Source organism: Pithys albifrons, chromosome 6 (assembly GCF_047495875.1).
Source record: "Pithys albifrons albifrons isolate INPA30051 chromosome 6, PitAlb_v1, whole genome shotgun sequence".
Taxonomy (NCBI): domain Eukaryota; kingdom Metazoa; phylum Chordata; class Aves; order Passeriformes; family Thamnophilidae; genus Pithys; species Pithys albifrons.
The window spans coordinates 12,663,699-12,688,458 of NC_092463.1; the positions used below are offsets into that span (position 1 = coordinate 12,663,699).

At 42.8% G+C, this 24,760-nt stretch overlaps 2 protein-coding genes across 10 annotated transcripts in view; one reads left to right on the forward strand and one right to left on the reverse strand.

The window, feature by feature from the left end:
* Positions 1-1,960: 1,960 nt before the first annotated feature.
* DEGS2 (delta 4-desaturase, sphingolipid 2) lies at positions 1,961-24,262 on the forward strand. 3 transcript variants are annotated; one of them, XM_071557533.1, is made up of 4 exons: positions 1,961-2,045; positions 11,496-12,238; positions 12,909-12,975; positions 19,215-19,298. In XM_071557533.1, exons 1-3 carry the CDS (start codon positions 1,964-1,966, stop codon positions 12,933-12,935), a joined length of 852 nt encoding a protein of 283 aa, XP_071413634.1. In that variant the 5' UTR covers positions 1,961-1,963; the 3' UTR covers positions 12,936-12,975; positions 19,215-19,298. The 3 variants fall into 3 exon arrangements, with proteins under 3 accessions (XP_071413634.1, XP_071413632.1, XP_071413633.1); XM_071557531.1 differs by lacking the exon at positions 12,909-12,975 and having other exon boundaries at positions 19,215-24,262; XM_071557532.1 differs by lacking the exons at positions 1,961-2,045; positions 12,909-12,975 and adding an exon at positions 4,296-4,378 and having other exon boundaries at positions 19,215-24,262.
* EVL (Enah/Vasp-like) overlaps positions 24,048-24,760 on the reverse strand; it is a 149,432-nt gene continuing 148,719 nt past the window's right edge. For all 7 annotated transcript variants that reach the window (XM_071557524.1, XM_071557525.1, XM_071557529.1 and 4 more), the window contains one exon: positions 24,048-24,656. In XM_071557524.1, coding sequence (XP_071413625.1) covers positions 24,619-24,656 — 38 coding nt within the window. In that variant the 3' untranslated portion in view covers positions 24,048-24,618. The remainder of the gene's footprint in view (positions 24,657-24,760) is intronic.

Below are 24,760 nucleotides of genomic sequence, written 5' to 3' on the forward strand. Positions count from 1 at the left end.
AGAAATATAAAGTGTGAAATTCTATTCTCAAAAACAACTGGAGACAGAAAAGCTTTTTGTTCTTCTCATGTGGTCAAGTTGAGTCTATAGCAATGAGCTACATAAAGGAGATGCTGTTGCCTACAAAGGAGATACTTAAGTTTCCATGCGTGACTTACCATATGCAATAGCACTATTCCATTGGACAAACTTTTGGGGTGAAGCTATATTTGTTTTCTTTGTAACCGCATGGACTGCCCTTCTAAATTGCCTTTTTAGTCATCTTGAGCACTCCTGAGCAGGAAGTGACAGAAGGGTGTCACCACATTCGTATTGTCTTTGGTTTCTCCATCGATACTGTTGACATGCCAAAACGTTTGAGCCAATTAAAGGTTTAGGTTGAGATATCGATGCATCTGCTCTCTGAATAACATATTTCTTCTAGAAGAAGCATGTAATAACCTTAAATTGGGTTAACAGTCTATTTCCTGCATTGGGCCTTGCAGCTTTATGAGAGCACCAACTTCGTGGTGGAGTAATGGTGAAGAAACCATTGATTGTACTTAAAGAGAGCTGCCTCATAATAACAAAGTGGTTAAACTTCTACTCCTGCTATAGGTGAAGCTACTTCCCTTTACACCATAGTCCTTCCCCTCAATGTACTTTGGACATTTAATCTACATTTACACCAACTCAGGGGGAAAAAAAATCCAAAGAGCCTCCTAAACCTTTGGGGTTGTGGGTTGTTTGTTTGTTGGTGTTTTCTAACCCATATAGTTTCATGTGACTGTGCTACCAAGCAATCTTAAATAGTTCCGCTAGACTAAAGAGATGATAGTGTTGACAGTGTTTGTAGGCAAAAATTATTGCTGAAAAGTATTTACATTTCACATTTTGAAGTCTGCTTTTTCTGTCTTTTAACTTCTAGCTGTGCTAGGCATTTTTAAAGGTAGGAGGGTATGAAGGGTGCTAGAGACATTCATATTGAAATAGAATGAAACAAAATTGGAGCTGATCCATATGTGATGCTGTCGGTGGAAGGACTAATGATAGGCATAGTGAGTGAAGATGGACAGTGGGTCAAGTATGGACTTGCAAAAGAAAACACTGGGAACAAGAGCAACACTTTAATTCTGGGTTGTGTGTGTGTAGAGACATGACTATGTAATGTGTGTAACTCCTCTCTCTATGAATCAGAATGGCTAGAGAAGTACATAAGGTTATGTTAATTTTAAGGTTAGCAAATCCTTTGCCTGGCTTTGTTACCAAGGGAGCATTGTGATTTCCTGCTACTCAAGCAGGGACGGTACCCGGGAAATGGGCAGCAGAGTGCCAGGAGTGAAGTGTGATGCAGCCAAGGGCTGGATTCTACCGGGACAGCTCACGAAGATTTGTCAGAGCGCCAAGGAAATGTGTGTCAGGCGTGGGTCGCCTTCGTGCTGCTCCAGGTCTTTCACCCCTGGGAGGAGCTTATACAACTGGGCTTTGCCCTAAGCCGCGTTCTGCTTAGGGCCGTGTTTCTGGATTTATGGCGTTTGGACTACCTTTGCTTTCCAAAAGCCATGTCTGGAGATGCCCGGGGACCTGCAGCGCTGGAGTTCCCCTTGTGCTCTGAGGCCATCCCAGGCGGGGATGAATGTAGTGGCTGTGCTGAGCCCCAGTCGTGAGAGCAGCACGATGGGGAACCTGCTGCCTTGCAAACACGCCCACCCTACACACCTCTCCCGCCTGCCTTCGAGGTCCCCGCAGCACAGCAAACCACGTTCGCTCGTCCGCTGCCCCCAGAGCCAGCCCCGTGGCATCCTCTTACCCCCATTCCCCTTTGCACACCACGGAAGGGCTCTGCAACTCCCCCAGCTCCTGCACAGCCGAGCGGAGCCGCGGGCCGGTGCCCGGCGGGGCGGAGGCAGGCGGAGGAGCCGCCCCTCCGCCGGGCACGGAGCTATAAGGGCAGCGCGGTGGGGCGCGGCGCGCAGCTAGAGCCATGGGCAATCGCGTCACCCGCGACGACTTCGAGTGGGTCTACACGGAGCAGCCCCACACGCAGCGCAGGAAGGAGATCCTGGGTACGCCAGGGCTCTCGGGAGCGGGCAGCCGGGCCGGGCTGCGCTCATGGATGGGGAATGCGCTCATGGGTGGGGTGGAGGGTCCGCGCCGGGATTGCAAATGTCGGTACCCAGAGCGGCTCGGGATGGTGTCCGACCTGCGGAGAGCGGGGGCCGCGGCCCGATGGGCTTGTAGGGGTGTTTCCCCCGAGGGATGCTGCTCTCCCCAGCTCCCTGCCTTCTGGCTGAGCGGTGAGGTGCGGCGGCGGTGCTGAGCCGGGTCACCCGGGCGGCAGAGCTGGCGGAGACATCGGCCAGAGCTGTGCCCACCTGCTCACACGGATCCCGCGCCTCGACTGCCGTCGGGGGGTCCCGGCGGACGGCAGCTCTCCTGGGTCTGCCCGGGCCGCGGGCTGGGAACCTTCATGGACGCACGTGTTCCCAGTGTCTTGGTAGTGCGATAAAGTAAATGGGGATGTGGGTGAGGTTTGCTAGAGAACAATAACAAGTCCCCGCTGCTTGTCGGGGACAAGGTACACTTCTGTATTTTCATGTTAACTGCGCGCAGGTGTGTGTTGGGTCGGGAGGTGTATTTTGGTTTAGGGGTTTGGGCTGTTGTGAAGGTCATTTGAGACGAACTGATAATTCAGAGCTGTTGCAGAGTATTATTGTATCTCTCCTGAAAATTCATCTCCGACTTTTTATTAATAAAGACGATTTTGATTTCCCCCCCTCCCCCCTTCATTTTTATTTGGGTGAGTCGATTGTTTTGGTTTGGGATGTGGAGTTTGTTTGGTTTTTTGGTTGGTTGGCTGTGTTTTTTTGTTTGTTGTTTTTTGTTTGGTTGGGTTTCCCCCCGCCCCCCCCCTTCATTGAGTAGGATAAAGTTTTCAAAGAACTTTTATAGAGAGGGGCACTGGAGCTTGTGGCTGAGTAGCAACCATGGGTTTGTACGTACAGAATATATGCTAATTAGGTGCAGTTTTTGAACTCCTCCACAATCTCATAGATTGATCCAAGATTAATCTAAATTACAAAACATTTCCGGTATAGTTGCAGTCGTGGAATATCCTGGTTTGTGTTTGAATTACACCCAGGAAAATAATTTTTATTTTATTATGTAATTATGATGCAGAGTCAAATTATATCATTATAGAAAATTGTGCTTCGTGGTGCTACTCGTCTTTTTGGTCCAGGGGACTACATTTTGGTGAGCTGTGGGTAGGAGTGTCTATGGTGGGTCTCTAGCCTTGCTAATCTCTTGCTTTTCTGGTTGTGCTATAGAATGGGGACTGCAGACCATGATGAAATTGTATTACATAACAAGACACTGGAGTGCTTGGACTCCCTTACTTTTGCTGCAACAAACTCCTTTCAGGACCTTTCAGCTGCACACTTGTGGAGGTTTTACCCGCCTCCCCTTTGGGTTCAGAACAAGTGATTGAAAGCAAGGTCCATCTCTTTCCTTGCAGCCCCCTCTGCCCTAGCTGTGAGAGCAGAAGGAAGGGCACAGAGAAATACAACATGGAAAGAGAGACATGAAAGATGTGGGCAGAGTGATCAAAGCAGAATGGATCATGAAACTAGTGTCATGATACCAAAATGTTACCAAAAGTTACTGAAGCTATCATGATATCCTATATGATGCTGGTATAATGTTCCTCACTGTATTATTATGAACCCCTGGTACCTAAAGTATGTACTTATGGAAGTGTCCAATGTCTACTGAGCTGGAAAACCCTGTAAGAATCTTACATACATATGAAAAAATATCTATTAAAATCCATGTGGTTTATGCTGTTTTATATAGCGATGCCTTGGAGACAGAATTCCATGCTGGTAAAAGAACTTTTCCCCTCCCAATGGGTTAATGATTTAGTTGCTAAGCAGTGGAACTTGATTGTCCTCTGTTTATGCTGCAGCTTTCTGAAATGTTGGTCTCTCTCAGGCATGTCTACTTGGATTTAAGCAGAAATTATGTTAGGAAAAAAATGGGCAAACTGATGAACACATAAGTCAGTTCCTTTATACATAAGTGATATTTCCTTGAGCTGTTGCCTCGATGTTCCTGTAGAACAACTGGGAGATAAAAATGGTCCATCACAAAGTTGTATGACCTGACTTAAGACCTAGTAGCCCAGGTGTCTGCAAGACTTTTGTAACGAGTGACAATGTGTCTGAAGGAGATCTCTGTGAGTCCAGTCTCCCTGCCATGGGCAGGGACATCTTTCACAAGCTCAAGTTGCTACAAGACCTAGAACACAGGGATGGGCCATCCATGACTTCTCTGAGCACCCTGTTCCAGTTGAGCTGTGGAACTATGAGCTATGTTTATCACCTGGTCTGGCTGGAAGGTAGCTTATGGCAGGACTTTGTTGCTCTGGATGAACCTGCTAGGGATGTGATTCCTAATGGCTATAATTATACCAGCCAATAGATCAACATTTTGTGTAAGGGAGAGGTGATATGTCTCTATCTCTTTGTAGTATCTTACTCGTTGAATCTAGGTATTAAAATGTAGCTTGTATTTGGTACTGACTAGGTGCCAACTGTCTAATTTACAGGGGAGGTCCCTTGCCAAGCTGGCACTTCGACCCATACCACGTTATACATGTTCCTGAACACGTTATTCATGCTTTTCAGTTTATGAAATTGAACTGTTTCATTGCTATTCTCTCACCCTCTTGTTTATGAAAAGCCTGTTACTGCCTTGTGTCAGGGCTGAGATTTGTGTAATGCTACAGTGAGCTCTTTTAGGGAAAGACTTGGCAAAAAACTTCCTGATGAAAGATTTTTTTCATCTAGATCTGCTTAGCCTTTCTGTATAGTTACAAGAATGCCATTAGGGAGATACAGCATATAACATAGAGGGAATACTGACTTCTAGTAGAAAGAGGATTTCTACTTTTGTGTCACTAAGTATTTTTTGGATTAAAACAGTTGGAGAACTATGGTCTTGCACAGTGGAAAGTATTGGTGATTTGTCGCTCTTGAAAGATGAAAAAATCATTGCACAGCTATAGGTAACACCATAAGTACACAATGTATGGTCATTTCACCTACAGTTTCCCAGATGCAAACAATGAACCATGTGTTGTGACACGGGAAGAGTGAGATCATATTTGTGCCATGGCTTGGATCTAACTTTTAAAAATTGCTGTAGGTTGGTTAGAAAAATGTCTTGCCTCACAGGTTCCTTAGGGAAGCACTTGTTTGCTGCTGGGGATGAGAGCTGAATCACTGTTGTTCAGGATAGACCAGGAGCATCTGGGTATGACCTAACACCCAAGAATAATTAATAATTATTTATTTAACTCTTGGCCAAATTATTTTGGAGTGGGGATGGTGCAAGTGTTTTACATGTGTTTTATCCTGCAGGAAGGCTGAGATGTTAGTCTATGGGGAGGGGTACAACATAATAAAAAAGCCAAAAATCCATTTTATTTCAGTACTTAGCTGATCTGAGTATAGCTTCCAGCTCTATTCTCTTTTTTAGAGATTAATCTGCTATTTATTCCAGCTGCCTCTTCTGTTGCCTATTTAAACCTCAATTTATGAAAATTCTGATGAATTGTACCTCTGAAATATGCAATATGCATATATCCTTGGCTTAAATCAAAGCTTCAAATTACATGTGCTTCTGGCGAAGAAACTATGACTTTGTTTCCCCTTTATGTTACAGTATGTGGGCACAGTGCTACCACTGATGTGCTTGTTCTCTGATGAGCACATCCAGAATAGCTGCTGTCTCAGTGTTCATTTGAGTTCCCTGTGGGCACCACCTATGAAATAAATCACATGAGCAGAAAGTCTCTGGTTTAGGCATTTGTGGTCTTTTGTTGAAAATTTATAAAGTGCAACTGAAGGCTTCAGCTTACTCCCTATTGCAGATTTCTAGCCCTCTTTCTAGCATTCCTACATCCTTTTACTCTGAACTAGCTAATAAATAGGTGTAAGCAAGCAGGTTATAGCTGATGCGATAATGATGTGCTGATATCATCCACCTCTGTTGACACTGTGGCACTTTCCCTGTAGTGACCATTTCTGAGCAAGCCACCTCCCTTCGACCAGCTAATGCTAAGCAAGTTAGAGGCTTGTGGGTTGCAAGCACAAGATTAGGACACTTGTGCTTGCACAGTGGATATATAAAACTTTGCTGTATTTAGCTGGGCCAAAAAGGTTTCTTATTAGTTTGCATACTGGAGGGAGTAGGAGACCGTGCAAAGCCAGAAGCTTTTGTCATGCACGTTGTCCTCTGTGTGTGTCCTGCCTGTGTCCTGGAACATGCAGGGTTTGAATTAATCATAGAATCATAAAGTTGTTTCAGTTGGAAAGGACCTTTAAAGATCACCTAGTCCAACCCTCCTGTAATGAGCTGGTACATCTACAACTACATCAGGTTGCTCAGAGCCCCATCCAGCCTGGCCTTGAATGTTTCCAGGGATGTGGCATCCACCACCTCCCTGGGCAACCTGTGCCAGTGTTTCACTAATCTGGCTGTAAAAAAATTTCTTTATATCTAAGCTAGATTTATCCTCTTTTAGTTCCAACCTGTTACCCTTGTCCTATTGCAACAAGCCCTACTGAAAAATTGGTTCCTACCCTTCTTAGGCCCCCTTTAAATATTGAAAGGCAATAAGGTCGTTGCAGAGCCTTCCCCTCTCCAGGCTGAAGAGCCTCAATTCTCCACTCTCTCGGCCTTTCCTTATAGGAGAGGTGCTCCAGCCCTCTGACAATTTTTGTGTCACTCCTCTGGACCTGCTCCAACAAGTCCATGTCTTTCACTGAGGACTCAGCTGTGCTGTGCTCTTTATGAGCATGTTCATGAGCTGAGCTGCTGCAAGGCAAAACATGGTCATGTCAGTAAACTGTCTTCCTTTGGTTTGTTTATTTTTTTGGTAGGACATGGAGTAGTAAAGCCTACATCCTGTGCCTGGTGTCACTTATTTGTTTTGGCAGGGACTCACAGTCACTAGAACATGGTCCAGGACAGCAGAATCACAGAGAATTTTTTCCCCCTCTTTCTCTTTAACAGACCTTCTTAGTGTCTGATACTGAGTAGTATCTCCACTTTGACTGTATCTGTATGTTGCACTTGTGGTCAAAATAAAGGAAAATTAAGAAATTAAATTTCTTCCCTTGTTATTATTAGCTTCTTGTGGATGTGGGCAAGGCTGCTACATCTCTGAGCCTCTATCATCACTGTCTTTGTGGACAGCTCCTGCTCTTGTTCACTTCCAAATCCCATGTATGCCAAAATGTGCAAGTGTAAAGTATGTGGTGTCACATAAACAAGAAACTGTGTCTGGTGCCATCACTGAGGCTCTTCTGAGTTATCTCAGGAACAGTGTCAGTAGGATAGAGGATGTGTGAGGGTTCTGGACAAGATATTTTTTGTCTCCTGAGGAGGAGGAACACCAGGACCTGGCAACCAATGGCCTCTCCAGTAACAATTGGTCCGGCCGTAACTGAGGACCACTGCAGGGTGATGGTGAGTGCTCTTGTGTCTCCAGAGAGAAGCACCAAGGGAAAAAAAAATGTAGTCAGACTAATTTGTCCATTTAGGAACTGTGAGTGAGACTTGTCTCAGAAAGGTGACTGATGCTTACACACAACAGTGATCTCTGTGAAATGTTAATTCAATAATTGACTTGTTTCAGAATTGTGAATGCTTCTGAAAATATACTTGCAGCATTTGTTCTCTCTTGACTACTGTTCTTTCATCTACACTGTTGTACAAATGGGAAGTGCTGTCTTTCATCATCCTGGAGCGTATTCCAGCTGCTCTGAGATTACATGTAGAGACCATGGAGCTGGCTGGGCAGAACTATTAACTACATTTACCTACTGTACTAAAGTGCCTGTGCTGCTTTTGCAGTGTGCTGACCTTGGAGACAGAAAAATCGTGCTTCTGCAGTGCTGTACATCTACAGCAGTGTCCCCACCCTCTGCATGGCAGAACAGTGGTTCAGTCTGGACAACTAGAAGCAGTGCACATGGATAAGCTGTCTGCTGGGCTGAGCTAACAGACTTTCTCAGTAAGCCAGAGACTGGAAAATGAGCTGTGTAGACACCAGACTAGCTGCAGCTTTCCTGTTCTCATTGGACACTAAAGGACAAAACCTGGTCCCTTGTGGTCACATGACTTTGTGGGTGTTGTGCCCTGGCCCACATCTTGTGTCCACATACACCTCCTACCCCCTTACTTAGAAGGGCTGAATCGTTGATTTTTATCTCCTCCTGTGCTCTCTTCATGCTGTGATTTTGGATAATGAAGAATTTGGTTTAGATTACATAATGTTTTAGCCCTGACCCAGTGCTTGTTGGGAAGTAAAGGACCCTGGCCATATTGAATCTCATCATTCTTAGAATGGAAAAGTGCTCCAAAAGACCAAAATTGAAGCAATTCGGGGAAGAGCAGCATGATGAAAAGCTCTGCCGAGATGCTTCCTAGTGTGAAACTATAGTAGTCTCAAGAGTAGGTGTCTGTTTACTTCACAAAGCACAATGTGTAGAAAACAAAGGTGGTCTTCGCTGGCTGGCTGCCAGAAGTGTGATAGTCCTGCCAGTAGCTCTGCCTCTGATTCTCTGTTGCCTGTTTGACATGCAGATAGGTGATGTCTGGTTTGCACAGCACCTACAGACACTTGTCACAGCAGCCTTACAGGGTTGTCCAGGTTTTTCAGCTGTAAGTGCTCTATCTTCCCTTACTAGCATTCTTTGAGCTAACTGAAAGGCATGAACAGGAGGGAGAAATGAGATAAATATTTGTGTTAGCACATCTTTGTGTCAGCATGTTATACATAAACTGCAGTCATGAACTGAATGTGTCTCACTGAAGAGTGCTTGGTCTCCAGTTTGAAAAGGGTCAGCATTCAACATTCTGCATTTGAAGCACTTCTGAATCAACAGGTCTCTGGCTGACCACTCCACCAGCAGGGCTTTTAGCCTCTAGTGAGCTTAGCAGAATTACCTCCCTGCCCAAGCCATGGTTTCTTCATGAGGAGAAACCTGAGTCTCTCCATTCCATGGAAATGGGATGGGTTTATCAATATTGATGATAAACAGCCACAGTCGTGGTTTGACTACTATGCAAAGATTTATTGTTGGAGAGGAGTTAATCATATATTGAATTTAATATTAAACCCTAGCAAGTTACTTAATAGCTGTCACCTGAGATAAAAGCAACTTGTCTGCATTGCTGCCTGCACACTCTGCTCTGAAACCTCTTAAATGGAATTTGCAGTCCTTGTTGGCCAACACAGAAAGAAATAGGTCAAAAACTTCTGTTATTCTCAAATGACAATATAAAGCATCTCTAAGTGATTTTTCCATCCTATTTTTTTCTTTAAATTTAATTTTTAATGGTCAATGTAGTCTCAGTTTCACCAGGCTGAGGAACAGATCTGGTTGTTTTACATTTTTTCATCTCTTTTTGTGATTTCAATAACTTATCTCTACCAGCTGTGTGAGTGAACATTTGAAGTGCCTTGATTTATTAAAGAGTTTTCTGGGTTTTGAATGGGTGCCCCTAAGTAGGAGATCAAGCTAAATAAAATTGCATATCTGTAACAGTCTTTCTGACTAGGTCATTATACCAAGTTATTCTTTGGAGTGGATTTTGAATAAACAGCATTTCTTGTAAAATTTTGGCACCTACTGTGGTACCAGAGAACAATTTTTAGCACATTAACCTTTCTAGTGTGACAAAAACTATAATTTCAAAAACTGCGAAAACAAGAATAAAACCAAAACAGCAACAGCAGAACCTCCTCCCATCCCCCCACCTCCCCCCCCCCCAACCACCCCCCCCCCCCAACTTTCCAGAGTCTTTTATCCAAAAGATTTTACTGACTTAGAGAGATACGAACTTTTACTAGAGATTTCCCACCACTCAGAAATCTCTCTCTTGCCTGAATACTCCTTGAGGTAACTTGGTCTCCTTGTCCTCACAACAAGAAGAGTTGAGAATATCTCTTTTCTCACCATTTTTGACAGCACTTTTCTAGTCTTTATTATCTCTAACCTCTGTCAAGCTGGGCTGAAGTTGGCCAACAGGCTCAAAGGTTGTTGGAATGGTTACAGAGCATGACCACATCAATCTGCTTCCTTAAGTAGTAATTCATCTCTCTGAAGCTTCAGCAAACTTCCCAGGATTCACTTCTGCAAAAACTTTCTCTACATCCGGCACTCAGTACCTGCCACTACTTGCAAGGTCACATAAACTATGTGTACTGTCTCCAGTATTTGATTATATCATATACAGCTGCATCCATGCCGGTCATTGTATTCTGAATTTATTGCATTGGTATTATACTGTGGTAGTCAGATGATGTTTACTTTTCTATTCATAAAATGGGCCTATCAAACTTACAGGGACACATGTGCAACCTCAGGGTTCAGAATGAGAGACTTGTCTATACACTTATCTGTGTAAGCTGTAATTATTGAGAAATGCAGAGTATGAGTTCAAGAAGGGAGGTCAGTAGGTGGGTAAAAGCCATAAAACAGTGGAAAAAATCATGTGCAAGTTAATACTGGAAGTGAGAATAAAGAGGAAACATGAAACAATGAACAGCACCTAGAGGATAAGCTGTACTCTGTATTTTCTTTCTTTTAAAAGAACAGATGAATGGCTGCTGGAACCAAAGATCAGTAAGCTTGTCCTGGCCTAACATGAGTCAGACCTGACAAGCCTAGCCCCTGTCTGCCACGGTACTGTAGTATTTGTGAGGCCACATGAAGCTGTGATTATCTATGTCACTTTTATGCCTGCTCTTGGTATGGGACTTGGGAACAGGCTGAGGAATAGGAACAGAGAAAAATTTTCTATGTCTTACAAAATCCTGAAATATTACTACTTCATTGGGATGTTACCATGTGTGAAGAGTTGCACGTGTTGTGAGCACTGGTAAACACTCAAATAATTAGGATTTTTTCTTTAAATGCTACATTTGTCATCTAACCACAGAGCAAAACCTGGTGAGCCTGTTGCTCAGCTCTCTTTCATCTGCTAGTATATTTGAAGCAACAGTGTGAAAAGGGCTATGAAGAAGGCAGTTGTATCCCTTTTGTGGAAAATAACATTTGATCTGAGCAAAATACAAAAGGAAATTAAAAACTTCACAGAAGGTGCTTCTTAGTGCTGAAATCATATGGGTTTTGGCATCCTAATACCATGAAGCAGTACTCATTGTGGTGAAGGCACATGATGCCAGAGATTGACTGCCAGGGTATTTTTTTTATATTTCTGTGTTTATCTATATATATCAATATCAATCACAATTGGACATGATGGTGAAAGTGGGAATTGAGCTCATACATTAGTAAAGCTTTCACCATAGTGGCAACCCTACTTTGGAATTACCAGTTTATAAAACTAGTGCCTCAAGCATAGTGTGATAAAAACAGACAGTCTCAGTGGTCATTGCTATGATCTAATGAAGTTTTTCTCTGCACTTTTTCCTTTAGCAAAGTATCCACAGATCAAGACTCTGATGGGACCAGATCCACATTTAAAGTGGATTGTATCTGGAATGGTTTTCATGCAGCTTCTGGCATGCTACCTGGTGAAAGACTTATCTTGGAAATGGATTTTCTTCTGGGCTTATGCTTTTGGGGGTTGCATCAACCATTCACTGACCTTAGCCATCCATGATATTTCACACAACGTCGCCTTTGGGAACAAGCAGACCAAGTGGAACCGATGGTTTGCAGTCTTTGCCAACTTGCCGATTGGCATCCCTTACTCTGCCTCCTTCAAGAAATACCACATTGACCATCACCGCTATCTTGGAGGGGACAGCTTGGATGTGGACATTCCCACAGACTTTGAAGGCTGGTTTTTCTGTACACCACTTCGGAAACTGCTTTGGCTTTTCCTCCAACCTCTGTTCTACAGTCTGAGACCACTGTATGTGAACCCCAAAGCGATTACACAGATGGAAATTTTTAATGCTCTTGTCCAGTTTTCTGTAGATCTTATCATTTACTACCTTTGGGGGCTCAAACCTGTTATTTACTTAATAGCAGGTACAATCCTTTGCTTGGGTTTACATCCCATTTCTGGGCACTTTATAGCAGAACACTACATGTTCTTAAAAGGGTATGAGACATACTCTTACTATGGACCTCTGAACTGGCTCACCTTTAACGTAGGATACCACATGGAGCATCATGACTTCCCCAGCATTCCTGGATGTAGATTGCCCATGGTAAGTATGGCATGAATATGCATGAGTTGGGTTTTTATAAAAGCTGCCAAACTGTTCCAAAGAAAACACTTCATAGCAATTGATCAATTTAAAGAAAAAAAAAGCTTTTAGGATTTGTTTCTAATTAATTTTAAGCCAGAGAAATGGCTGTCAAACTGCTATAATATTTAGTTTATTTGATTCAAAGTAAAACATCTTACCCTCAGAGGGCTTGAGGAATACTTTTTGCATTATAAAATCTTCCAAGAAGTCTCTTAATTTCTTCATTTACATCTCTCAGCCAGCAAGTTGCAACTCTGAAAGTTTAAAGGCCCATCTAAAGGGAAGCAAGTGGCAATTACTACTTGAAATTTGTCTAATGATCAATCTGCTACCTCTATTGCTTGATTAACATCAAAGAGAAGATTTTCTATTTTTGAGATGACATAAGAATCAGGGCATGTTCCAGCCTGACACAATTAGCACTAGAAAATAAATCCACACTCTCCATGACTTGTTTTACCTCTGCTGCCCCACCCACAGAAACTGAGGAGGCCTAGTCTGTCATTGGGAAAGTGCTGTGGCTTAACTCCTTTGAAAGGCAAACCCCATTTTGTTTACGTTTTATCAGTTGTGGAAATCAAATTTGCAAAGCCCAGGTGTCTAGGAATGGTTTTCCATCTCCCTCCAGGTGTGTAGCTGCTCTTGTGTGTTTTAATACAAGAGTTCCACAGGAGATGCTCACAGTGCTCTTAGAGGTACGTGACTTCAGAGTATTACTCCTACATACAAATTCTCTGGCATAGTAGGAAGGAAACATCTTCTGTTTCTGGGGAAAGCGTCTGTAGAGCTGCAGTTCTGTTTCCATTCATCACCTTGGTTGCTGGAGACTGGTCCTGGAGAAGCTGCCTGTTCCTGGCGAGGCACAGAGAAGCTGCTACAGCAGCCTGCACTCAGATGTGAAGTTCCCCTGTCAGGCACTCCCATCACTGATACACCTGATAGCTCAGCTGTGAAGTGCATCTGCTTAGCTTTAATTTAAAATGTTCAAACTTGATAGATAGGCTTAGATGCTTAAATTACTGAAATGTTAATAGAAGAAGAGACGGAGGTTTGCTCTGTATCTTCCACAAGGGAGGTGAGTGACTAATTGAGCTTGCTGGGACTGTCATTCCAGACCAGATTGAGACCTGAAAGGCTCTTCTCCACCCACACCACAAATAGTTCAGCCTAATTCTTTCAGGCAGTGCATCAGCTGAAGTATCTGCCCTCCTGTGTAAAGAAGATAGCATTATAAATTGAATTTCAGGGGCTTGTGTTCATGCATGTTTTGCTCTTTCATGAAACAGAGATTTGCCCTGCTGGTGGAGGAGATACCAGACTTGTCAATCACTGTTGCCTGACAGAACTTTATGGATAACTTGGAGTCTTTGATGAGTGATTAAATACAGTTAAAAATTCTATTAAAAAGTGAACATTCTTTGGCAAAACAGTTACTGTAGAAAATCTTTTGTCCCTTAAAACAAGGTGATAACTCTTTTCTGCAAAATGAGGAAAAAAAATCTCTGCCTCTTTGGTGGAAAGAAATAAGGAAACAGATCCTCACTGGTTAGCTTTAAACCTTGAACTTTGTAACAGGTAAGAAGCTTCACCTTGCTCTACGTTGCTTAACCTCTCAGCAGATTCTTCACTCAACAAAGGTCTAGTGTTTTCAGATCTTGTCTCTTAGGTACTTGAACTTCTAATAATTGAATTTTGCAATATGGATGACCTCTCAGTGAGGCTATTTTTATTTTTAATCATTGGCAAGTAGAAAATGGAATGAAGATCTTTATTTTGTTCCCGTATGATTGAGAGCAGGGGAAAAATGGGATTAGAGAATAACTGGATCTTAATCTTGGAAAGTAACTGGCTCTTGAGCTTGCTTATCAGGAAAGTAAATTCAGCTTTGTCCTTTGTTACAGGTGTGTCATTCACAACGTTCTGAGTAATGTGTATGCTGCTAAAGACCTTTACCCTAGGAGTGTGACAGATTTGAAAGAGGAATAATTAGGCTGTGCTTATAAGCTTATGGATATCAAAGATGAGTGACATGGGTGTGCAGTAAGAACTTGTCCGTCTAGTATAATGAGAGATTACATAAGAGACCATGAAATTTAACATTGTAATGAAGGACCTGCTCTAAAAGAAACTCCTATAGACTTAGAACTAGATTAGTCTTTGCATGAAGCCTCATAATTGTAAAACATTGCATTGTTTACCAAATGAGTAAAAGATCCATTCTTCATTATATGAAGGATTGAAAATATTTCAGGAGAGAGGAGATTGGAGAAGGAGGAGGAACTTGGTACTCCTAGAAGCTGCAGTAAAAGTGGCAGTGTTACCAGAGGCAAACTAGTTACTTATTAAACTTGTGGGAAAAGGAAAAGACATGGTATGAAACCAGATTTATTAGACAGACAAGACTGGAAAACTTGGTAGATGTGCTGGTTTTGAATTGCTGATTTAATTAACCCTACAATGGCCAGGAGGGTTAGCTTGAGTGTCCCCCTCTCCCTGGTGGGGTTATAGGACTGTAGAGGGAACTCCTGTAATATGCCTTCTAGCATTCTAAACATAATTTTACAGTTTCGTGTTGTAAAGATCTCTAGTTTCTGTATAGCCCCAGGACAAGGAGTCTGTAACAGCCATGCTGAAATACGAGGCTGCATTTAATTTTTGTCCCTCTCAGATATGATGGAGGGTCAGGATTGTGGTCCTGTCATTGTGCTCTACAAGCACAAAAACAGAAGCAAAGTTTCAGTCTAAAAGACGTGATTTCTTACCCTACCACCTTGACATATTTGAAGAAAAGCCTCAATATATCAAGTGCTAAGTGCCTAGTAATTGTCTTGCAGACTTTGCAATCTCTTGTTATCCTTCCATGATAACTTCCAATCACAAATTAGCAATGAGTTAAGACTTAGAGTTGAGACTTTTAAGGAGGAAGGGTGGGAGAAAATGAAGCAAATGGACCATCTACAATTCAATATGGAGAGCCTGAGGAGCAAGGTTTAGGAATACTTTGTCACAGTGCCATCCTCTTTTAAGACAATCTATGATATGGCTGCAAAACCTGCTACCTGGAAACTGCTATCCACAGGTTTTGTACTGCATCCAGAATCTGACACAAAGGGTGACTCTTCGAGCCTCATACTTAATAGATATGAGAAAACCACAGAATCATAGAATCATTAAAGTTGGAAAAGACCTCCAACATTGAGTCCAAACTTGAACTGAACATCACCATATCAACTAAACCACAGCACTTAATGCCACATCATGTCAGTTATTCAAGACTATCAGGGATGGTGACTCCACCACTTCACTGGGCAGCCCAATCCAGTGCTTGAGAACTCTTTCAGTGAAGAAATTCTTCCTGATGTCCAACCTGAACCTCCCCTCGAACAGTCTGAGGCCATTTCTTCTTGTCCTGTCACTAGTTTCCTGAGAGAAGAGGCTGACCTCAAGCTTGCTGTAACATCCTTTCAGGTAGATGTGGACAGCCATAAAGACTTCCCTGAGCCTCCTTTTCTCCAGGCTAAACAAACCCAACTTCCTCAGCTGTTCCTTATGTGATATTGCATTTATTATTGAGTCTGCATTAAACCCCAATTACTTTCTGCCCTTGCACTACCCAGATTTTTTGGTAGATAAGGAGATCATTCTGTTTAACATATGGAGATACTGAAAGAAATTACAACAAATGAGTTCTTTTTGTTGGAAAACTTTTGCAGATGCATTATAGAAGAGAAACCACTTTTAAAATTCTTTCCTGCCATCTGATAGCATAATGGGAATATGCACCTAACAAATTTCCTTGTCTTTTCCGTAAGAAAATCCTTCAGAAGTCCTCTATCTAACTGAATTCCTTAAACTGTCTTTTCTTCATTCCTTATTGCACTTTACTTTCTCTTCCATTGTTTCTGCACATTTCATACTGTTGTCTTGCCCAGAGCACAGGGACCTTGCCAGTTGTGCAAGTGGTACCTGCCTTTCTGCACAAGGTGCTGGACACAAAGCCAAGCAGAGCCAAGAAACACTTCATGTTGGTGTGAGTCACTGTCCTGCAGCTGATCTGGAGTGACACATTCCAGTGCATGCCCCTGATCATCTCTTGTGACCTCCTTACTCAGAATGAGCTATGACTGTACTCTGTTGGAAGGTGCTAAACTGGTACATTTGGTGAAAAACAACTGCTCCCACCACCTGATGCTGGCAAGCAGCTTGCCAGCCATGGCTGGGCTGCCTGCCTCCAGTATATGGTGTGTATGATCTTCTTTAAAATTTACTACTGGGTATTTTGATTAATCATCTAAATTATCAAAGAATATTTGTATTCTTGGTACCTGTTTAAAATCAGTAATACAACTGCAGAATGTGTGTATGGAATATATTGAAGTGCAAGTTTTGGGACATATGTGTTGTGTCCACCTGAGCTCTTCAACAATCTGCCCAGACTACAGTGCTGCTCAGATTTGCAGAAACTATTGAGCTGAGCAGAGACAGGCTGTTTATTAGACTCTTCTCTGAGCCATTTTTTTCCTACCTTGTCACTGGGGTCCTTTTCAGTTAGCCTGTGGAGCCAGAGGACACGACCACTTCCTGAGACATTGCTCCTAGGAGCTGAGTTGGTTTCTCTAAATCTCAAGCTTTACACTTCCAATTGGCAATACAGAAAAACTTCATGAAGCTGAAGCTCTTGTAGTGGTCAGAATTTAACATGATTGAGAGTTCTACACAATAATGTAAATAGCTGAGAAAATATGTCTGATTCAGAGGGCAAGAAATCCATGAGGGCTTTGGAGAAGATGGGAATGGTAGACCTGCCATATGAACTTGACTGGCATAGAGGAGGGCTGAATTACTGTTGAAAGTCAAAATTCAGGCAGAACTTCTAAAATGCAGGTAGGAGGGAAGGTCTAAGCAGCAGCATGTGAAGGAATGACCATGTCAGTTGGAGTAAAGCTTTTGGGGCTGGCCATCTGAGCCCTGCTTTGTTTTTGCATCAGGCCTCATGAGTGGCCTTTATTTAAGGAAGATTACTTAGTGTGTGTGTGGCTCAGCTTCACGAATGAAGATTTGGGAAGGGCTGTCCCCACGTGGGTGTGCCCTTCCAGCCTGCGCAGTGGATTTTAGGTGAGGCTCAGTGTGCGCAGAACTGGCCCCACCGTTTCAGTCCTGAGGTTCATCTGCCACGGCCGAGCAAGCTTGGACAGTGCCAGTGAAGTCCTCAGGACTGTCTACAGCACCTGGCATTTCCAAGGAGGTCTCCCATCCAAGTACTAATCCAGGGCTGACCCTGCTTAGCTTCCGAGATCTGACGGGATCGGATGTCAGGGAGGCATTTAACTGCCTAAGGAAAATACTATAGAAATAGTAAATAGTCCTCCCTCTCATTCCCTGACTATTCTTTTTCCTACCTGGGAAAAAGGAGGATACAAACCCAGATTAAATTATTTCTGACTGTGGTTACAAGAAGGAGCACAGGGAACTAAACCTGCATCTTCAGACATCTTACCCAGTGCCTGGAAATCCAGTCATTAACAAATACCTTTAAGGGGAAATCCTGATATTGTCTGAATCCCATTGAAAATTAATTACTTCTGAAGTACAAACTAACACTTTAAAACAGGATAGGAGGAATTACTAGGAAGTTGGAGGTATTTAGTGAAAGACAGAACACAGTTAGACCTGAACTGAATCTTCCATCTCCTTCAATGCCACGAGCACAAGGATTGTGTAGGGGCAGAGGTACAAGATCTTAATGTTGCATGTTCCCCAACCTACCTCACCGAGGAGTGTCTGCTAGGAAGCTGAATTAATGAGGTAATTAGCCACGAGCCAGACTGGCTTATAATTTAACTTTTGCTGGGATTCTTACCTTTTTACAAACAGTCACAATTCTGTGGTAAGATTCCATCACTGCACCTCGGGTGCTGCTGAGATGCTCCTGATGGATGACAGTTTCTGCGTAACCCTTTTTCTCTTCACTGGAAGTCTACACTTTGCCCAGTATAGCTGGCTTTAAAATGCTGCTGGGTTTTTAAAGAGAGTAGTCATGGTGTCCAGCAAGACAATCTACTCTGTTCTACAGCTTTGTTTGTCTAGGAGGTGGAGCTGTAATAAAGTCATGCCTAAGCAGATACATGCAAGTGTACAACACTTAACAGACTCAGTGGCTTTGTGTGTTCAAAAAGCAGAGCATCGAGGTGGAGCAGAAATAGTAACTGATAACTTGGGAATCCTCACAGTCGCCTGAAACCTCTTTGTCTTCTAGTTCTGGCCTTACTCCCACTACAAGCACCACCTCCATGCACAATGCTTTTATGATGACAACAGTCCTAAGACTTCAGGATTTGTAACAGGGATGAAATTTTATTAGATTCATAATCTAATAATAAATCTTATAGCATTTTTAATGCCAAACTGATGAGAACAGACCATCCCTGTGATTTCCTCTATCTGCAGGAGGAACCTGTCTTGGATTTGCACTATGGTAGCAAAATGGAGGAAAGAAAATGAAGTGTAGGCAAGGCTGTGTCAGACATTTTCTCAGCTGGTAATTCTTTCTTACTCAGAACCCTCAACAGAAGAATATTACAAGCAGCAAACCGGGCTTTAAATACAGTGTATTGGAGTCTTGGCAACTGATAAAGTGGGTAAGGCATCTCATTGTGGAGATCCCACCACCTCCAAAATGAGAAAACTGTTCTGAGTGAAGGCAGTAATCCAACATCTTTCAAACTATGACACTATGAGGCAAAACTTACATCAGAAATCTGCAAGAAGTATCTAAATGTATTTAAGTATGTTTTACTTGGCTGAACTTCAGAAGCTCACAGGCAATAACAAGTAACTTCAGGTTATGGCTGTGCTATCAGATCTGAACATGAAGGCTGAAACACACCTTGACACTGTGCAACTAAAGAGCTTGTTCTCTCTCTTCTTCTTCCAGGTGAAGAAGATTGCAGCAGAATATTATGATAACCTCCCACATCACCAGTCCTGGATTCGAGTTCTGTGGGACTTTGTATTTGATGACTCTATTGGTCCTTATTCAAGGGTTAAGAGACTGTGCAAGCTGGCAAAGGAAAGCTAACGGGCTGGCTCTGCCTGTTGCAGTGGGGTGTATTTGTTCATTCACATGGATTCAGTTTTCTGTGGAAATAGGAGGATCTTTGTGTGTGCTGAATTAATGTTGGTTCACGCTGCTTAGACCAAGAGGATGAGTGTGAAAATGAAGCAATCAAATGCACTATTTTAGGTTACTGATACTTTTTAATAAAGGATATTTGTATATGTAACCCTCAGAAACTAGGTTAGGATGAACTACGGTTAGATGAAGCTTTGCTCTAGGTTTAAAATTAACTTCCTGAGGCACGTGTGCCCAAGCCCAAGTTTTGGCCTGTTTGCAGTGGAGAATGTTTGCTGTGTGTGTTATATGTGGCCATGAGTGTGTATAGTTTAGGAATGGTTTCTCTTAATACCATATTAGAAGTAGATGCTCTGCATGCACAGGACTGTGGAAGCAGGGAGGACTGGCATGCAGTAGTAAATGATACTCTCTGGAGAACACAAGGGTGCCTTTTGCTCAATGTCTTGTCTAATATCTTCTGATAATTGCTAGTAACAGAGATTTTGTGTGTGCAATGAAATGTGTTTCTATTTTTGTATATTTGTATCATTATTTTAGTACCTGCTATTTGATCTTTATTCCAGGCATTGTTTAAACCTTTTCGGAATGCATTTCCATTCTTAGGATCTAATACTGTAGCTAACTGACAGATCTGAACTGTGCCAGGGAGAAATCCTTCCTTTAGTCTTCCACTCACTGCCCTGTTCAGCAGCATGGATGTGCTCCTGGAGGAGCTGACTGATCCTTTCTCACTCACCTTTTCAGACATATTCATAACTTCATGTTTCTCATCCTTTTTCTCAATGTAAGTAATTATGAGAATGGAGAGCTTCTAGTTTTAATTGTTCCTTGCCAAGATCATCAGCATTCCTGATCACCTTTCTTGATCTCCTCTGTATTATCCCTATCTGTGCATAGGATATAGGAGTACATGTCAATGAAGACACAGAGATGTGGAGTTTTTCCTAACTGCCTTTAGAATCATGGTAATTTTTTTCTTCTGTCATTCAAGGGGCACTGACTTCAAATTTGGGAAGCATATGATACTCCAAATTGCCACTGATGGTGTTAAGGGGATGGAACATGGAGATGGGGCGGTTTCTCTCCGTACATCTCTGAATTGGCGCTATTGACCTCCATCTGTCATTTCTGCCCACTGGAATATTTAAATATTTCTGCCTGCCCTCTCCAAAAATAAACTGGTGGCTATCCTCACTAATTTTGTATCATAAAAACCTTAATCAGCATACCTTTTCCAAGCAGATGCCATCTAGTAACTTCCCACCACCCTGGAACGCTGTCCTTACTAAGTGGTTAAAAGAGAAACCTGTATAGGTGCTCTTGCCTTCTAACAATTTTTTTTCCTCTTGAAAATCCATGGCTGTAACAAAGAAAAGGATTATTATGCATTCTCATTTGTCCCTCAAAGGGTGCAATTAGACCAGGAAAGCTTAATTTCCTCAATAAACACAGTTTTGTTCCTTTCACTAGAAGCACTGGATGCAGTGAGCCAGTCTGTCCATTCACTAGCCTGGCACACACCAGGCAGCCAAGGCAGCCTGCGGCAATGTGGGTTCCTCCTCCTCCTCCCGTTCCCCTTCCTCCATTTTTCTCACCTGTCTGATTTTGGCAGCTGGGTAAATAAATACCCAAGTTTGCTCAACAGAACAACATTCTTTGTAATAGAGGAGCTGAATACCAGTTTATTCACAGATACTGTTTTGTGCTTTTGGGTAGTAAGAATGGGGCTTCTTTTAACACTTCAAGCCTTCACTAGCTCTTCAGTGAAAAACATACTTAAGACATTATGTCTTAATTATTAAAGCTTCTTTTGTCCCAAAGGAGGAGGAATTGATGTGGGAACTTCAGTTACGTTCTTTGTATCAGTGGTCCTGTCAGGGCACTTTGATTTTTTATTAGCTTACTTCAGTGCTGCTGGCACTCATCATGTATTCAGCTTCCTGTGTCCTTAGCACTGTTCCTCAACTCTCTTGTCCAATGTAGCAAGTTAATATAAAAACCCCAATGAAGATTATGCTATCTTCCTTGGCTATTGTCCTTGTCCTCCTTGATGAGTGACCTTCATCTGTATTTCCCTTAATCAGCTCTTTCATGATGCAGTCACCTATGTGGTCTATGGATTACTAGCCTGGTCTGACACAGAGGCTATGGTGTAAACAGGGGACAACCAAAATTGCCAACTGCTTCTTAATCTGCCTCCCATCAGTATTTCCATCATGGTCCCAGCTTGCTTAGCCTGGGCAGTTCCACAGCCCTCCTGATTTGCACTGTTCATCTCAGCAGGAATTTGAAGTGGCTGGAAGCCTGCAGATGTGTGGGGTGAGCTGAGTTCCAGTGTGTGTGGGTGCTGCTGGAGAAGGCTGTGGTCCTGTCCTCTCCGTGGGCACTTGTCCTTGCTCTTACCAGTACTTTTGGCAGGGTTTTTTTTCCTCATAACCACAGGGCACATGGGTCTGGGTTAAAAGTGTTAGGGCTAGGTATAGTTTTATTCCCTTTGCTTAAAAATTGATCCACATCTCCTTTGCTGTGTGGGTACACTAATGCTCTGGCAAGAGGAGCTAAGAGGAACAAACACGTGTATGATAGGTTGTATGATAGGTTAGGGTGGAGATTAACATCTCCTTAGATTTCTGCTATGTAAAACGCCTATGGCCTGCCCTGTAGCAGCGGGTCAACAAGACCACTGTGAAAGAACACCCTTCTCTACAGAGGCAACTGGAAAGCCAAATTACTGTATGAGAGGGGGAAATCCTTTGGCAGTGCCATACTGAAAATAAGCCACCTTGTGCATCCCTGCCACTGGAGCTGTAAGCTGGGAACCAGCACAGCGCTAGTGATGCCAGGACTACTCCCTTGCCCCTGTGAGCCAAGCTTCCCCTTCCACACCACACACCTTGCTCCTACTGCTATTAAGTGGCAAACTTCAGCTTATTATGTCTTAAATATACAAGGCCTGCAAAGGTGGAGGAAGAAAGCAAGAAAACCCCATTTAGAGCAGCTGCCTGATGTTAACACAGGGGCACACCATATCCAGGCTGTACACTCAGTCCAAGTTACAACATGGTTATTTACAGATCTTGGGCATAATGCCACATTCCAAGGGAAAATGTGAACCATGCCAAGCACCAACTTCCTGAAGCTTAATTGGGATTATGAGACAGTTTCACAGAATGGCTGTGATCTGAGAGGCAGCAGTTTTGAAAAGTACTTTTCATCATCAGGTATGCCATTAAATGGATTTATAATTAGGACATGCATGAGCTGCTGTAGGAGATTAATGTACCAGAGCATTCTAATCTCTGCTGTTACTGATGCTTGTCTGTGTTCTTCATACTGGAAAGGCTCCTTCTTGGAGCCCCCTCCTTCTGGGGTTGTCATACTCTGGTGCACAAGGTGTCTGCCTGCTTTAGTTACCATGTGGAAATCTTTATCCCACTATTTAACCTATCTCTTGCCTTCTGCTAGCGCAAACAGGCTCAGTCTGAAGCTCACAGCTGCATTAAACTCAGATTTCTCCCATTTCTCCCATGTTTAGTCTACAGTATAACTACACTATAAAAAAAGACTCCCTTTCAAAATGTAGATTGAGCTGCTTTGAAAAGAGCTGAAGAACACCCCACACTCCCCCAAACAACACAGGTAACATTTTACAGCTAACTGCCAAGAATGACCCATTCTGCCTCCTCTCCTGGGTCTCCTGTAGCCAGTCAGCAGTCCCTCCTGCCTGCACTGCTCCACAAGGCGTGGGGGACATAAGCAAAGGACAACCTCCTGGGCTACTGTACCAGGCTCTGCTCCCAAAACCATTCCTGGGGCCTGGCTTTTAAAACAAAATCTTCATGAAACCCTGAAGCAAGGAAGGGAGTTTGGAAAATATTTGACAGATTTCAGTAGCTGAACTTTTGCACAAAGTTATCAAGAAGATGGTATCAAGATGACTGCCATGTAAGGCTTGCACCAAACTAAACCAAGCAGAAACTCCCAAGATTGCACTGGTAGAAAGAATGGCTGTAAAGAAAAAAACTGTATGACTTGAAAGATATGACCGGGTATGTATGCACTGTTAAATGTTTCGTGTCCTTTATGCATATCTTGGATAAAGCGCAAGACCTCCACAAAATTAACAAATTACTCCTCTTATGCCTTTAGTCAGCAGAAATTTCACCTTGCATCCTCCTACTGCCTTTGGTAGCCTTGTTCTGCATAAACACCTCCCTTTTATTACTGGAAGCCTATAGGAGTACAAGTGATGGGACCTGTGCTTTTTTCAGTGTTGGCAGGACAGGCAGAGGGACAGGTAATGGTGGCCTGAGAAGAGCTGTAGGCCACTGGCCTTCACTGACTCTGGCAAAAAGTTGCTGAGGTTGTGGCAGCCTGACTGCAGGAGGTGGTGCTCAGCCGGTGGTGTGAGAGGGCTGCGCAGAGGAGAGCCACGTCTCCTTGTGGCAGAAGGTAGGGCTGTGGCCACTGCACTAGCCATAAGATAGCCAGCCTCTCTCCCTGTGCTCTGTGGCATTGGCCAGGCTGAGATGCCACCCCATAGTGATCCTCAGTCACCTTTTCCTTATCAAAGCTCAAGTGAAATAGAAGTGCAGGAGCTCAAGGAATGAATGAAACAAAGAAAGGCAGGGCCATGTGGACAATAAACAGTTTATTACCAATATGAACACAGATACTGTGATGCACTGACGTACCATTTTTTTATATTGTGATAACTCTGAGACAAATAACTTGTTGGCTGACAACTAAACATGTCTCTCTTTCTTCTGGTGATGCCTCAATATGTTTCTGTTGGCAAAGGATCTTCATTTACATTGCAGACTACTAGTAAAATTACTTTGAAGTCATCTATCAAAAGCAAATGGTTCACGTGTGTTCTTATCTACTACTAAAAAGAAAGGTAATACATTTAAATAAGCAAATACAAAATACAAAAAAGGCTGACAAATTCAATGTGCAGTGTCAGATGAAATCTAAAAAATCCAGAAATTTAAAATTTAATAATCTTTAGATTAAGACTTTTAAAATGAAGCAAATCCAAGGCAGCAGCAAGCTTCAAAGTGTGCTGAGTCTGCTAATAAAAAGGGTGTAAGAACAAAGACAGTGCCGGTGTCCTCTCTCACCATCTTGCATGACCTTGGTACACTTAGAAATGATCCGATCTTCCTAGCATTCTTAGTACCGTCCGAATGCTTTGCAATCATTATGTTGTACTGATTCTACTCAACTCCTGCCGTATGGCTAGAAAACCAAACCAAAAAGTTAGTGCATAATATTACATCCAGTGTGATGGAAAATGCTAAGTACAGAGGCTGCAGAAAGTATACGCTGGTAGAAGGATGAGT